This window comes from Adiantum capillus-veneris, chromosome 23 (assembly GCF_014529385.1).
Source record: "Adiantum capillus-veneris isolate H3 chromosome 23, ASM1452938v2, whole genome shotgun sequence".
Lineage (NCBI taxonomy): Eukaryota > Viridiplantae > Streptophyta > Polypodiopsida > Polypodiales > Pteridaceae > Adiantum > Adiantum capillus-veneris.
This window is the reverse complement of record NC_140953.1, coordinates 53,524,351-53,537,563: the sequence shown is the minus strand read 5'-3', so window position 1 is coordinate 53,537,563 and position 13,213 is coordinate 53,524,351. Positions and strand designations below refer to the sequence as shown.

The following is a 13,213-nucleotide window of genomic DNA, read 5'->3' as shown; positions in this document are numbered from 1 at the left end:
ATAAGGACTTGTTCAACATGGCATACTAGACTCCAAGACTAAGAATTCTTTTATTTTTTTAACTTTAATCTACAGGTGTATGATATGAATTTCAACAAAATTCTGGTTTACACTGCTAGAAGTGGGCTAGCTTCTGACCCCACTTCAGTTACAAAGCCAAGAGTGTATCTCAGAGAGCTAGGCTGGCCAACGATGGTAAGATTTGGGATCTGCAGGAATGGCAAGGGGAAAGCATGGATCTCCTTGGTGAACTGAAGGACATGTTAGATCAGATAATGACAAAGTCCAAAGAGCCATTGACAATTTACCCCCACCCATGTTGTAATCTGATGTTTTGCTTTCTGGTCAACATTTTTGTATGTAAGTGCCCACAATGGTCTAGTCACCCATTGGTTCAGAGTTACCCCTGCTAGGGTAAAGGGGCCAAGTTAAGGCCGCCTAAGCCACACCAGGGATTGCAAAGCACATTGTGCACTGTTTTAAGCGTGGAGGAGTGCAAAACGAATTTGAGGGTGAGATCTACAAGCATGGGAAAACTGAGCACGATCAGGAGTGCAGAGACGACGTACGAGATCGCCAAAGATTGCTAGTGTAACAAAATTGGGGGTTTGAAGCAAGACATCTCGACGGTAGTAATGCGCCGTTTTGCCATCAAGGCTTGATCTCAAAATCTCACGGTGGAGATTGATAAGTTTCCCGCTCTAACCACTCTGCTCTTCATGTCTTTATATTGGTGCAAGGTGATTTTAAAGTTGGGGGTAGTAGGGTCCCTCAATAGGTCCCTGCTTTTTATTGGCCCTTTACCCTACTATATGATACCTAGGAAGTTTTGTATATTTTACCTTGCCTTCTTTTCTAATATAATCTCTCACGCGTTTGAGAAAAAAAAGTCGACGTCTCGACAAGGCTGCCAGTCTGCGTAATTGATCAGTCTCCTCGTATTTAACGGAGATCTGTTTTATTATCTTCCAGCAAAATCTCTCTCTCTCCCTCTCTCGGCCTTCAAACACTTGCTGCCTTGTCTTGTTTGGAAGGTCGAGCGACTCGCGGGATGGATCGCTCAGATGCGTTTGCTGTTTCGGAATTTATGCTCACCGAGCTTGAAAGGCGCTTTTGAATGAGGTTTTGGTTGATCCAAAGGCAAAACCAAACATGATCAAGCATATACTGGGCCGGCTTCCTCGCAGCAGCAAGCCACCCAAGTCGGAGGTTTCAAATAATGAGGCAGATGGGGGGGCCAATACAAGCACTGCTTCAGCCTCCTTGGTAATGCACAACAGGTTGGGTGCAAAAGACGTCAGGTTAACCCCATTTCCTGTATGTAGCGGTGCAGACACATCCTTTGAGCCCTTACCTTCATTTCGAGATGTGCCCAGCTCGGAGAGGCCGAACCTTTTCATCAGAAAGCTCGACCTGTGCTGTGTAGTTTTTGATTTTTCAGATGCCAGCAAGAATGTCAAGGAGAAGGAGATCAAGCGCCAGACCCTCGTGGAGCTTGTTGACTATGTCGGCTCCTGCACAAGTAAGTTCTCTGAATTTGCCATGGAAGAGGTTGCCCGCATGGTTGCAAGGAATATATTTCGCACACTCTTACCGCTAAGGCGACATGAAGCTTCCGTCGTTGACTCCTATGATGCTGAAGATGAAGAGCAGGCCATGGAACCTTCATGGCCCCACCTGCAGTTAGTCTATGAACTTTTTCTCCGTTTCATTGTGTCATCAGAAGTGGATCCCAAGATTTGCAAGCGCTATGTTAAACAGTCTTTCATACATAGACTGATGGGCTTATTTGACTCTGAGGACTTTAGAGAAAGAGAATACCTCAAAACAATTCTTCATAGAGTATATGGAAAGTACATGTCATATAGACCATTTATCCGGAGAACAATCAGCCATATTTTTTATCGCTTCATTTTTGAGACAGAGAAACACAATGGTATTGCTGAGCTTTTGGAGATCCTGAGCAGTATCATCAATGGGTATGCCTTACCTGTGAAAGAAGAACACAAGCTGTTTTTGGTCCGTGCCTTAATACCTCTCCACAAGCCTACATGTGTTTCGGCATATCATCGGCAGCTAAATGGCTGCATTATTCAGTTTGTGGAGAAGGACTTTAAGCTGGCAGACACCATAATTAGGGGATTGCTTAAGTACTGGCCAATCACAAACAGCCACAAGGAAGTCCTGTTTTTGAATGAGCTGGAAGAAGTTTTAGAACTTACCCAGCCTGCAGAATTTCAGCGTTGCATGGTTCCCCTATTCAAACGGATCGGACAATCACTTAACAGCCCACACTTCCAGGTTAGAGTCTTCTCTTAATGGGGATCTTTCATGCTCAGTTTTAAGGAATGTGGGCACCCTTTTACTTTTTCTTTATGTGTTTTATGGATGCTTACATATCTGATTCACAAGAAAAAAAACCCTGTGTCCACAGTAAAACATTCAGCCGAAAGATTGTCTAGAGGCTGTTTTTCTTTTGCGCAGTTTTACGCGTATCTGCTTTTTCAGACATCTTTGCCAAGGGGACCGAAAATGAAGATTTCTTGTCGATGCTAACATGCATGTTCATTTTAGACATTGAGTGATCAGAATGTCCGGATTATGTTTTGAATTTAACCCGATACATAGATGCGTTAGTGTTTTTTAACATGATTTTGAACGATTTTTTTTTAATTTTATAAATGATCTAAATTGCCGATCATTCTGTAGTGTACATTGATGTAAAAATGTTTTAAGCGATTTTGATGTGGAATTGGGTTTGAGTGAAGTGTTTAGTCAGCATAAGATTGTCTTAAGTTCCTTGTTATGCTCTGTCAACTACCTAATTTCTGTGCTAATATTTTCTATTTAATACTTCTTTTAGTGCTAGGATTTGTTATGGTTGAGTCCCTACATCTCTAGAGCTATGACAGAAACTCAGTACATAGATCTTGGTATTGATGTATGCTCTCTTTGTGTGTGTGTGTGCGCGCGCGCTTTGGCTCTTCGCTTAACGAAAGCTACTTGACCTTGCGTGTGTGTGTAAGGTATGTGTGTGTGGGAGTGAGTACATGTGTCTATTGATGTGGTGTGTGTGGGTGTGTGCTGCGTAATTTAGCCATAGGTTGGGGTGTGTGATTTCGTTGGCCGATGGGTTTGATTGAACAGTGCATTTGCAAGCACCGGAAAGCCTTCGAGAGCTTGGTTGTGGATGTCTTGACTCTAATGTTTACATGAGGATTTTGAAGATGCACGTTGAGCCTGGGAAGGACGTGCTCTTGTCACGGTGTACATGAGCTTATGGATCCTGTTGCTCAATATGCCCTTAATGCGGTGACTCTCTTCTTCCCGGGTAAAATTCCTACTGCACAAGATATAGGCTAATGGATTGATTTTCTACTTTGGCGCAAGAGGATTTTATGAGATCTTACTAGCAGACATGGATGCTCGAGATGCCTTTATCGAAATGTCTCCTCTCCTTCAATATGCAAATGACTTATGTATTGCCCTGGGCTCTCACCAAGGATTATCAGAGCCTTATTCGCCATAAGTGCCGTGTTGGGTGGTGGATTTTCCTTGCACTTTGCATCACTTTCTTCCCTTGTTGGCTGCCTAGTTGGGCAAGCTCATTTACCCTCCTAATCTGGATGCAAACACGAATCGTTTCTATGTTTGCTGGGACACTGCCATTCCTACACTAGCAAGTATTTCGGTTGATTTTGGGGATATAGTGGTTGGAAAGTGCCCATTTAAACTCAAATGGGGTAAATTTGCAAATTCTTGCTTCCGTTGTGGCCAATTTAGTCATATGCAGTCTGAATGTGCAAAACCAAATCTGCAGCCACCTCCTTCAGCTGGCTCTTCCCCTCTGCCTCCACAACCTCCGAAATCTTCTCCTGAGATACAAATCAATAGTGCTTGAGCTTCCACCTCGACGATTGGGGCGAATAAAGGCAAAGGAAAGCAATCACAATTGTAGACACTTCCTAATTCTTCGAATGCAAAAGATAAAGACAAAGAACAGGTTTCAACCTCTTGGGCTTGGCGAAGAAAACTATCACGATTGTGACGTATTCTTGAAGCTAGTAGCACCTCTCTTGCGTGTTTCTAATGTAGACATGAATACACAAAAGATCAGAGACCCCGATTCTCCAAAGGGTGGGTCTCTTTGCTCAAAGGTCACACCTGTGCGACGAATGGACACGCCTCTTCAACAAATGGTTGCATCTCTACGCCGATTGGACATGACTACATCGAAAGGACACAACCCTTGGTCTAAGTTCTCTCTTGACCAATGGTCATGTCTTTTCACTTGTGTCCTTTCAATTCCTATACAAGGAACCTATTGTAACAGATTCAGTCAATCAATCAGCACACATTCAGTCTCTTGAGTCTATTGTCTCTAGTTCTATTTCAGTTTTACTTAAGTACAATCTTGAATACACACATAGTAAGTGTATTCTTCACAGTGGTATCAGAGCAAATGTTTTTCCCCTAGGCCTCTAGACTTGGCGTCCACTTAGCCTCGTCGTTGCTTAATGTCACAAGACGTGCACCACGTGCCGATAGAAAAGAACAGATTGAACAGACTTTTAGCACTTCAATAACAATTGAATTGAAAGAGAGAGACGACACGAGACACGGAGTGGCGGAATTCCACCCCAGAGAGTTTCGGCCCCAAACCTTGGCCCCCCTTTCTACATTTCTTTATATTACTTAAACTCTCTACAAGCCGGTACTTCAGACTCTACACCTTCTTTAGAAAGCATGCGAACTTATAGACCATGCCGTAGTTGGCTACAAACTGATAAAGGGAAAGCTAGAGTTTACCACAAAAGAATCTCCGGCCACTAACCACAACTCTCGCCAGCAAAGAACAAATTCTCGAGTGTCTCGTGAAAGTCAACCACAAAGGCCTCGTTTGACACCTCAACAACGAGACACCTTACTACAAGAAGGCCGATGTTTTGGATGCTTTCAAACAGGACATAACTATTTTGGTTGTCACCAACGCACTGATAGACCCGCGGAGCTGACTCCCGCATGAACGGTCGACAGAAACCGAGGACCATCTCCAGCCAAACGAGCTAAACTGGCTATTGGATTAGTGCCTGACATCTATGGCATACGCCTTGAAAGTACAAATGAATTGTGTCGAGCATATGGCAAAGTCAATGGGTTCAAAGCCCTTATTTTCTTTGACCCCGGAGCTAGAGAGAACTTCATCCATCCAGGATTCTTAAAGCAAATGCACTTTGATTATGATGCAGAGGGTGGAGAAATTGAAGCTGAGCTAGCCACGGGGCAAACTCAGAAAGTGGTACCACTCATTGGTGCTCTTCCAGTGACTATTCAAGATTATCATGGAAAAGCTGATTTCCACATCATGAAGTTGGGCAATTGTGACGTTCTATTAGGCATGCCTTGGCATGACAAGAATGATGCGACTCTCCATGTTCGGAGCCGAACCATCACCGTGATGCAGAAGGGCAAGCCAATCGTCCTCAAAGTTCGGTTGTCCGAACAAAACCCTGAATGAACTCTCTAGTTGTTTTATAGCTAGATACTTTTGAACTTTGTTTGAGAAAGTATTGTTTGAAACTTTGTTTGAAATGGGTGGTATCTGTTTTGAACCTGTCTTGGTGCCGATTTGAAATGTTTGACTCTGGCTTTATTACTGGTTTCAATGATTGGTGATTTTACTCCCGGGTGGAGGGTGAGAGATGATGTTTGAGAATGCTTGTTCATACTCATGGCCTGGGACCTTGTGGTTATTTGCAGGGGGAGTATTGAATGATTGAAAAGTGTTGTTACTCATGGCCCGGACCCTTGTGGTTACTTACGGGGGGAGTATTAAGAAGTGTGAGTAGTAGTTACTCTCAGCACCTCCAAACGACGCAGGCTGTGGTTTGGGGGGCGTTTGGTTGTAAAAGGCCTCTATACCTCATGGCCCGGACCTTTTTAGGTTATTTGCGGGAGGAGTGATGAGGGACTCGTTGAACAGCTCATGGCTCGGACTTGGATGATTATTTGCGGGGGGAGTGTTCATCGGCGGCTTTATGTTTCTATGTCTTGTAACATGCATTGTGATGTGCCAACCACTACTGAATATTCCTAATTGGATGAGATTGCTTGGGTATGTAATTTTAGTGCATCAAGACACCCATGGAAGATCAGTACGGTCTGGGTGTGATGGCTAATTTTACTACGCTGGAATATCAAGAGTTCCGATCTGGATGAAAGGAGAAGCTAACTCCTTGATCAAAAGAGCCGAAAGGAGAAGCTAACTCCTTAACAAAAAGAGCAAATTGATTGTCCCTCGGAATGTCCCTCTGAATGACCCTCGGAAATTTTTGAGCTAATTTGAGTTGTTTTGCAGATATGTTGTAATCGTAGACGATTACTCTCTTTCAAGAAGGGGAGATGTAACAAACTGCTGACGTGTCAAAGCCCTAAAGAAGGGAGCCAACTTGGAGATGCCGACTGAGGAGCCTAAACCCTAAGAAGAAAAAGTAACAGAAGAAGAAGTCCTACCACCTTATGGGGACCCCGTCCGATGGGGCCCCAGTGATAAAGGATTAAAATAAAGCAGGACCCGTACACACACACACACACACAAATTGATAATGTGGCAGATTTTCAAAAATTGTGCTGGCATGATGACGTGGCAAGCTGTTTGGATTTCCGTGTTTTGCATTGGTTGATGACGTGGCAGCTGTACGGATTTCCCTAAATTACGCTGGCAGCTTTTGGCATTGCTTTTGGGACCAGAAGCTTTTGAGTTTTGAAGGCTTTTCACTGTAACTGCTTTTCAGGCCAAGGGCCTTTAAATATGAGGTTAGGGTTCATTCTCTGGCATGCTTCCTGGAGAAGGTGCAGAGTTTGGAGTTCCGGCTTGTACTGTGTTGATGCAATATAAAGAAATACCGAAAGGGGCGCCAAGGTTTGGGGCCAATACTCTCTGGGGTGGAATTCCGCCATTTCGTGTCGCGAGTCGTCTCTCTCTCGCTCTCTCTTAGTTCAATTGTTATTGAAGTGCTAAAAGTTTGGTTAGTATTTTCTTTTCTATGGGCACGTGGTGCCGGTCTTGTGACAGTTAATATGCAGGAGACACTTCCAAGAAAGGAGTCAATCACAAAGGATTGCCCAAAGTACAAAGTCAACAAAACAAAATGGTGATCTGATAACTGCAGGGTGTAATCCATTCTTATATCGCATACAAATTCATCATATTGTTGCAAGTTGAGTACATACCAACGATTTAGACGTGCTCGATAAGGAATGAGCAACATGTTGAAAAGTAAACCCTGAGACATCTGAATGCAGTTAATGCCATAAATCAAGCATTTGTGTAGAAGCAAGAAGATGATCCCATGCTTGTCTCTCCGCAAGCAACATGTGAGAATTGTCTGTGGTGCTATCATGCATATTTGGAGTATTATTGAAATCACCACAAAGGAATGCATTGGAGACCCATGGATAAGAAGAGATGTCTCGCCATAAAGCGGCCCTTTGCCTAGAGGCTGTGTATGCATAGATGCCTCTAATCTCATAGATTTGACCATTCAACAAACATTGCACAATCATCTGGCGACCGCAGGGGTCGTTACTCACAAGAACTGGTTGAAGTTCATAATGGACCATTATTAATAATCCCGAGTAACCATGCAAACGAGCATATGCAATCCAATAACCATCAAAATAGGAGCATTGCGATACCAACAAACTCATGCTGATTGTGTTTTTGCAAATTAACTATTTTTGCCTTAACAGTATTTACATAGTGCTAGGGTAGCCGCCACTTATCAAGGTTACATAACCCGCGCACATTGTACGAGATGAATCTAATACAATTATGCATGAAAGATCATATGTACAAGTGGCAAAAGAACGTAAGAGATTAGGTAAACGTGCCCATGGACACATCTTCATCCACCACATCTGTGCTAGGTCCAATCTGTGATTCAATGCAGAAAAAGGTTCCTCAGAGTTTGCATGCGAGGTGGACCTCACCAATAAGTACATCCTTGTAAGAATGCATCGCTTTTTCACGTACCATTATCATTACATGGAAGTTGCTTAAATGATTCATTCTTATTAGCATCAACAAGTGGAACATAATTAAGAGAGGAGGGTGGAGTGCTAATCTTCACTACTTTTTTAAGCACCACCCAAGTATTATTATCACTTGATCCAACATTCTTACCTTTCACAGCATTGCCATTATCAGGAATAGCAGATTGAGGAGGCTTGGTTTTCCCTTTTTCCACATTGGGAGCCACATTAGCAATGGAAACTCCATTTTGCTTAGCCTCACTGATAGATTTTCCCGTAGGGACGAGAGCGAATGATGGAACTGTTGAAGGAGGGGGCTGCAAGATAGGTTTAGGGCATTCTGATTGCATGTCTCCAAATTTACCACATTTGAAATAGGACTTTGCAAACTTGCCCCATTTGAGTTTGAAAGGGCGTTTGCCCACCCATGGGTCCCCCAAATCAACCATAATGCCATCTGGGGTTGGTTTGTCAGTATCCCAAAGAATGCAAAACCTATTGGTGTTCGCATCCAATTTTGGGGGGCAAACCACCTTCCCGAACTGTGCAACCAAGAATGGTAGAAAGTGTCTCCATGTGCGAGGGAAATCAACAATTTTCACCCCCTCCGGACATTTATGGCCGATAAGATTTTGATAATCCTTTGTCAATGCCCATGGCAAAACATGGGTCATTTGCGTGCTTAAAGAAAGAGGAGACATCAACAACAACAAACTTTTGGCTTCAGTATCTACCAACTGGACTTCATAAAATCCACGAGCAGCGAAATAAACCCCATGGACAGCCTGACGTTCGAGAAGAAAATAGACCCATTGCCCGACATCCTGCGCAGTAGGCATTTTCCCCGGGAAAAACAAGATGACTGCATTCATAGCATACTAGTCCATGAGGTCACAAGAATACGCACCTCAAGAACATGTGCCTGACCATTCCAAGCTTTTTAAGCCGCCTCAAAATCCTCATACAAACAGGTTTTGATCTCAGAAGTGGCTTCCAATAAATTACCCTTGGCTTTCTGACGCTTAAATACAGACGGAGATTTGGACATATAGTAACAAAGCCATCCAGAGAGCAAATGCCTATAGAAAGGTGCACTACAATTAAAAAAATTTAAAATAAAATAAATTATAAATTTAGTGACCTCTAGCTCTATACAGGAACCAAAAGAAAACGTGCATGAAGCCACAGAAGGGCATACATCAAATTAGCACTCCGCCTTCCCACAATTCTGTTCAAATCCACACTGAGTATTCTAGCAAACCAAACTCTGAACCCCAATTCTGTGTCTAAGTTGATGGTGATTACCCACATACTGGCAGTGCGGTGTGACACCCTCTTTGTTTCTGAATTGCAAAGGAGACGTCTTCTGCTGCTGTCTCTCTCTCTCTCTCTCTCTCTCTCTCTCTCTCTCTCTCACACACACACACACACACACACACACACACGCACACCTTCGTGCCCACACACACACCCCTGCGCGCCGGTGTGGAGGGCTTCAGAGATAGCATGCTGTCAAACAAAGCTACTACTGCAGGACGAGCTGTAGCTGAAACAGGCGGGTGCAGTCACTGACACGCAGGCAGAGCATGCGCAGGGCTCACCTGCCACAGGGCTGCAGGTTCGCGCAGGAGCTGATTCGCGCGCGTGCGGCACACACACACCCAAAAAAAAAAAAAACAATGTATGAAGTGGTTGGACTGTATGAACTGCTGGTGTAGTGGGTTATTCTGACGAGTGGTTTTACGGCATAGTCACAAGGGACGCGTCCCGAGGAGTGGGGACGGGGACCGGAGCTCAAATGGATTTTTAGTGTAAAAAAGAGGGCGGAACGGCAAGTGGGGACAGGAAGCCCAAAAATGGGCATCCCCTGTGACTATGTTTTATGGAGGTAGGTGCTGACATGATATGCTGTTCAGAGGCAGGTGCCGATGTGGCAGTTTACACGAGCTGCTACTTTTTGAGCCCCTCGTGGCCGATAAGTCAACCTGTTGCTTTTACTACATGAGTTGGTTTTAGAACTTCGTGAGATGCTTTTAGTATAGATAAGAGGCTAGTATGTAGTTGTAATCAGATTCTGGGAGTTGCCTCTCTTGAGCAGTTGCACTGTATAAACTGCTTGATATCATCATAAAAGAAAATTGAATCCATGCGACACCCACCTTATCTAATGCAGACCCACTATGTGTGCTTGATTAACAACTCATCTCTACCTTAGCAATTGCCCGAAAGAAAAGAGTAGTTAAATCTATGTCAAGGAAGAAGCTCGAGCAATGCATTTTGGTTGTGACAGTGACTTATGATGGTTAGGTGTATGCTTGAATATAATGGCTGGAGCCACAATATGATAGCCAAGGATGTGTTTAACAGAATGCTGGATACAGGCACAGAAGATAAAAAATGTGTTTGTTTTTGTGTGGCATGCCAAAGCTCATGTCGTGCGGCATGAAGTATTATGGTTGTAGTATGTACAACCATCTGAATATACGGTAGGATGTATTCTACACCGTATGTACCATGTAAGACCTCTGTGGTACCTATTGACTGTATGATGACAGTGAGGTGATGTGCTTGCAGATTGTATGAGTTTGCACTATTGTTTTGCAAAAGAGTTCCAATACATGCGACTTCCACACCAGCAGGAATCACTACGTAAATAAGAAAATAAAGTAGTGTTTGCATAATTACAAGCAGATTGGTTGTTCTTGTACCCTTTGGGGCTTTGGCAACAAGATAATAATACTCCTTTTGATGGTGCAAGTGCGTATATAATTTGTTTAATTCTTGCAGGTTGCGGAAAGGGCTTTATTTTTATGGAACAATGATCATATCGTCAATCTGGTGGCACAAAACCGAGCAGTTATCATACCGTTGGTGTTTGCACCATTGGAGAAGAACATTCAGAGTCATTGGAATCAAGCTGTGCATAGTCTGACCTTAAATGTCAGAAAAATACTAGTGGAGATGGATCAGGAGCTCTTTCTGGAGTGCAAGCGCAAGTTTGAAGAGGACAAAGCAAAGAAAATTGAATCGAATGAGAGGCGCCAAGTAGTGTGGCAACGGCTAGAAGCATTAGCCTTATCCAATCAAACTGAGAAGCCAAAGGAAGAACTCCTGCTTCTGAAAAATAGAAGTGACCTACTTGATAAAGTCCATTAAGTACAGGGGCATTATGAACACCCATGTTTACAAGGTTTCATGAGATGAGGGGAGTTGTTCTCTAGGGACCTTCAGCATGTTTTTGTGCTATAGACAACTTCCTACTTTGCATTTTTTTGGGACAAGAACTGTGCAGAAAACAAAGACGATTTGCAAGGCAGGGGTAAGAGGCAAGGGAGAGCCAACAGCTGCCGAGGTAACATGTGCAAGGTTGCCTTTCCACAGCTGAACAATCTTATGTCTTGTATGTAAGAATCTCTTCGGGCCTCTTGGATGTTGAAAGCTGCCAGATGGTTTTGTGTAAAATATATGTAAGAGGCAGTCAATGTAATTATATAGTAGTTGATGGGTATCGTACATGTCTCTGGCATCAACCTACGTCCACTTATATAGGTAGTTGATGGGTATCATACATCTCTCTGGTGTCATACCTACGACCACTTTTTGGATGTGTATTCTGAAGGTCTAAGCATAGGTGAGAGTGCCCAAGATGCTTTGATTTAAATACTGAGATGCAAGACCCTTGTCAGGGAAAGCATGTCCGGGTTGGCGTCATGGCCCAGCCCATGTGATAGTGCCAAAACCAATATTCATATGTTTCGTGGTAATTTCCTGTGTGTGTTTTGCAGTACATAGCTGGCTATGCTTTTGAGTAATTGTTGCAAGTGGGTTTGACAGTAAAATTTTGAGGTATGATCCATACAAAGAAAGCATCGATAGCAAAGCGAAAGTGTTGGCTTCTGAGATTGGGAGCCAATAATTATTGTTCCATGCCACAAAGTGTGCTGTCTTTGCCACACAGGACTAATCCTCTGTAGGCATATAAAGAGCGTGCCTTATCCTCTCTATTCGAGCTCTTTTCTGTTTCATTACTCTTAGCCCATTTACTCTGGAATTTTGATGATGGGCTTATCGTACACCGAGGAGGGTTGTGCCTATGCCGATGCAACTTGTGTATATGTGTTGCTCGGATGTAAAATGTATAGTCTTCAATCCTTGAGAGGACCTATGATGATTGCTACTTTGGTTCAACCTTTAGTAGAGATTGACATCAATCTTGCTCAAATCGATCTCTTCATGATACCTAAGGTGAATGTTACGAACATGTGCAACTAGTCTTGCTTGGTTGGCCTTGTGTAGTTGATGTGTGAAATGTTGTAATTGTGTAGATTGCAATAGTATGTGTATTGCCTACTTGCTTGTTTCTAACAAATTTGTATAATTATCTTAAGATTCCTACTTCGAAGGCTCCTTAAACTTCCTTCAAGCAACCCCGATGAGCCTCCATCGATGTGCTTGTCTCCCAATCTTGGGCTCTCGGCTACCATTATTGCATCCTTTACCACCAACTGCTACACCACTTATTCCCCTTATGCCTTAGCTTGAAATGGAGAGAGAGAGAGAGAGAGAGAGAGAGAGAGAGAGAGAGAGAGTCGCTTCTATTTGCAATGTTTTCTATCACAACCTAGCCTTCCCCCAAGGTTTAGAGCCTTACCTATCATCAACCTTCTCGTGTTGACTATACCCATATTTACTCATAGTAGTTTGTGTGTAAATAGGATGCTATTGGTAGATTGCTTCATAACTTTTTCTTAAGCAAAAAGAAAATTGTTCGCTAAATGCAAAAAAATAAACAAAGATTTTGCGTAACAATGGTGAAATCAAAACAACATTTCTTTGTAAAGCACACATGCAGACTCTCCATTAGTATAGAGCACTAACCTTATGAGTAATGTCTTCATTTGAACAAATTTATACGACATTTGAACAAGTTTGTACGACAAAAGTTTTGCCTTTGAGGAGCTACAAAAGAAAAAGAGAGCACTATTTAAAACTTTTCATACTAAGGAAATAAAAGTAAAATAAAAAAATAAATAATGCACATCTTTGTGAATGCCATACAAAAGTATGGTGGAGATTCGGCACAGTGCTTCTCCAAAATTTATAAGAAACAAAAGTTGTCTCGACTCTTCTACTACATAGTCATGGTATTTAAAAAGAAGATAACAAACCTGAATTTCTC

General features: G+C 42.9%; 1 protein-coding gene across 1 annotated transcript; it reads left to right on the top strand.

Moving 5' to 3' along the window:
• The first annotated feature begins 883 nt into the window (after positions 1–883).
• LOC147427792 (serine/threonine protein phosphatase 2A 57 kDa regulatory subunit B' theta isoform-like) lies at positions 884–12,233 on the top strand. Its single transcript, XM_086496381.1, has 2 exons — positions 884–2,301; positions 10,822–12,233. The coding sequence occupies exons 1-2, from the start codon at positions 1,153–1,155 to the stop codon at positions 11,188–11,190; spliced, it is 1,518 nt and encodes a 505-aa protein (XP_086352507.1). The 5' UTR covers positions 884–1,152; the 3' UTR covers positions 11,191–12,233.
• Positions 12,234–13,213: the final 980 nt, after the last annotated feature.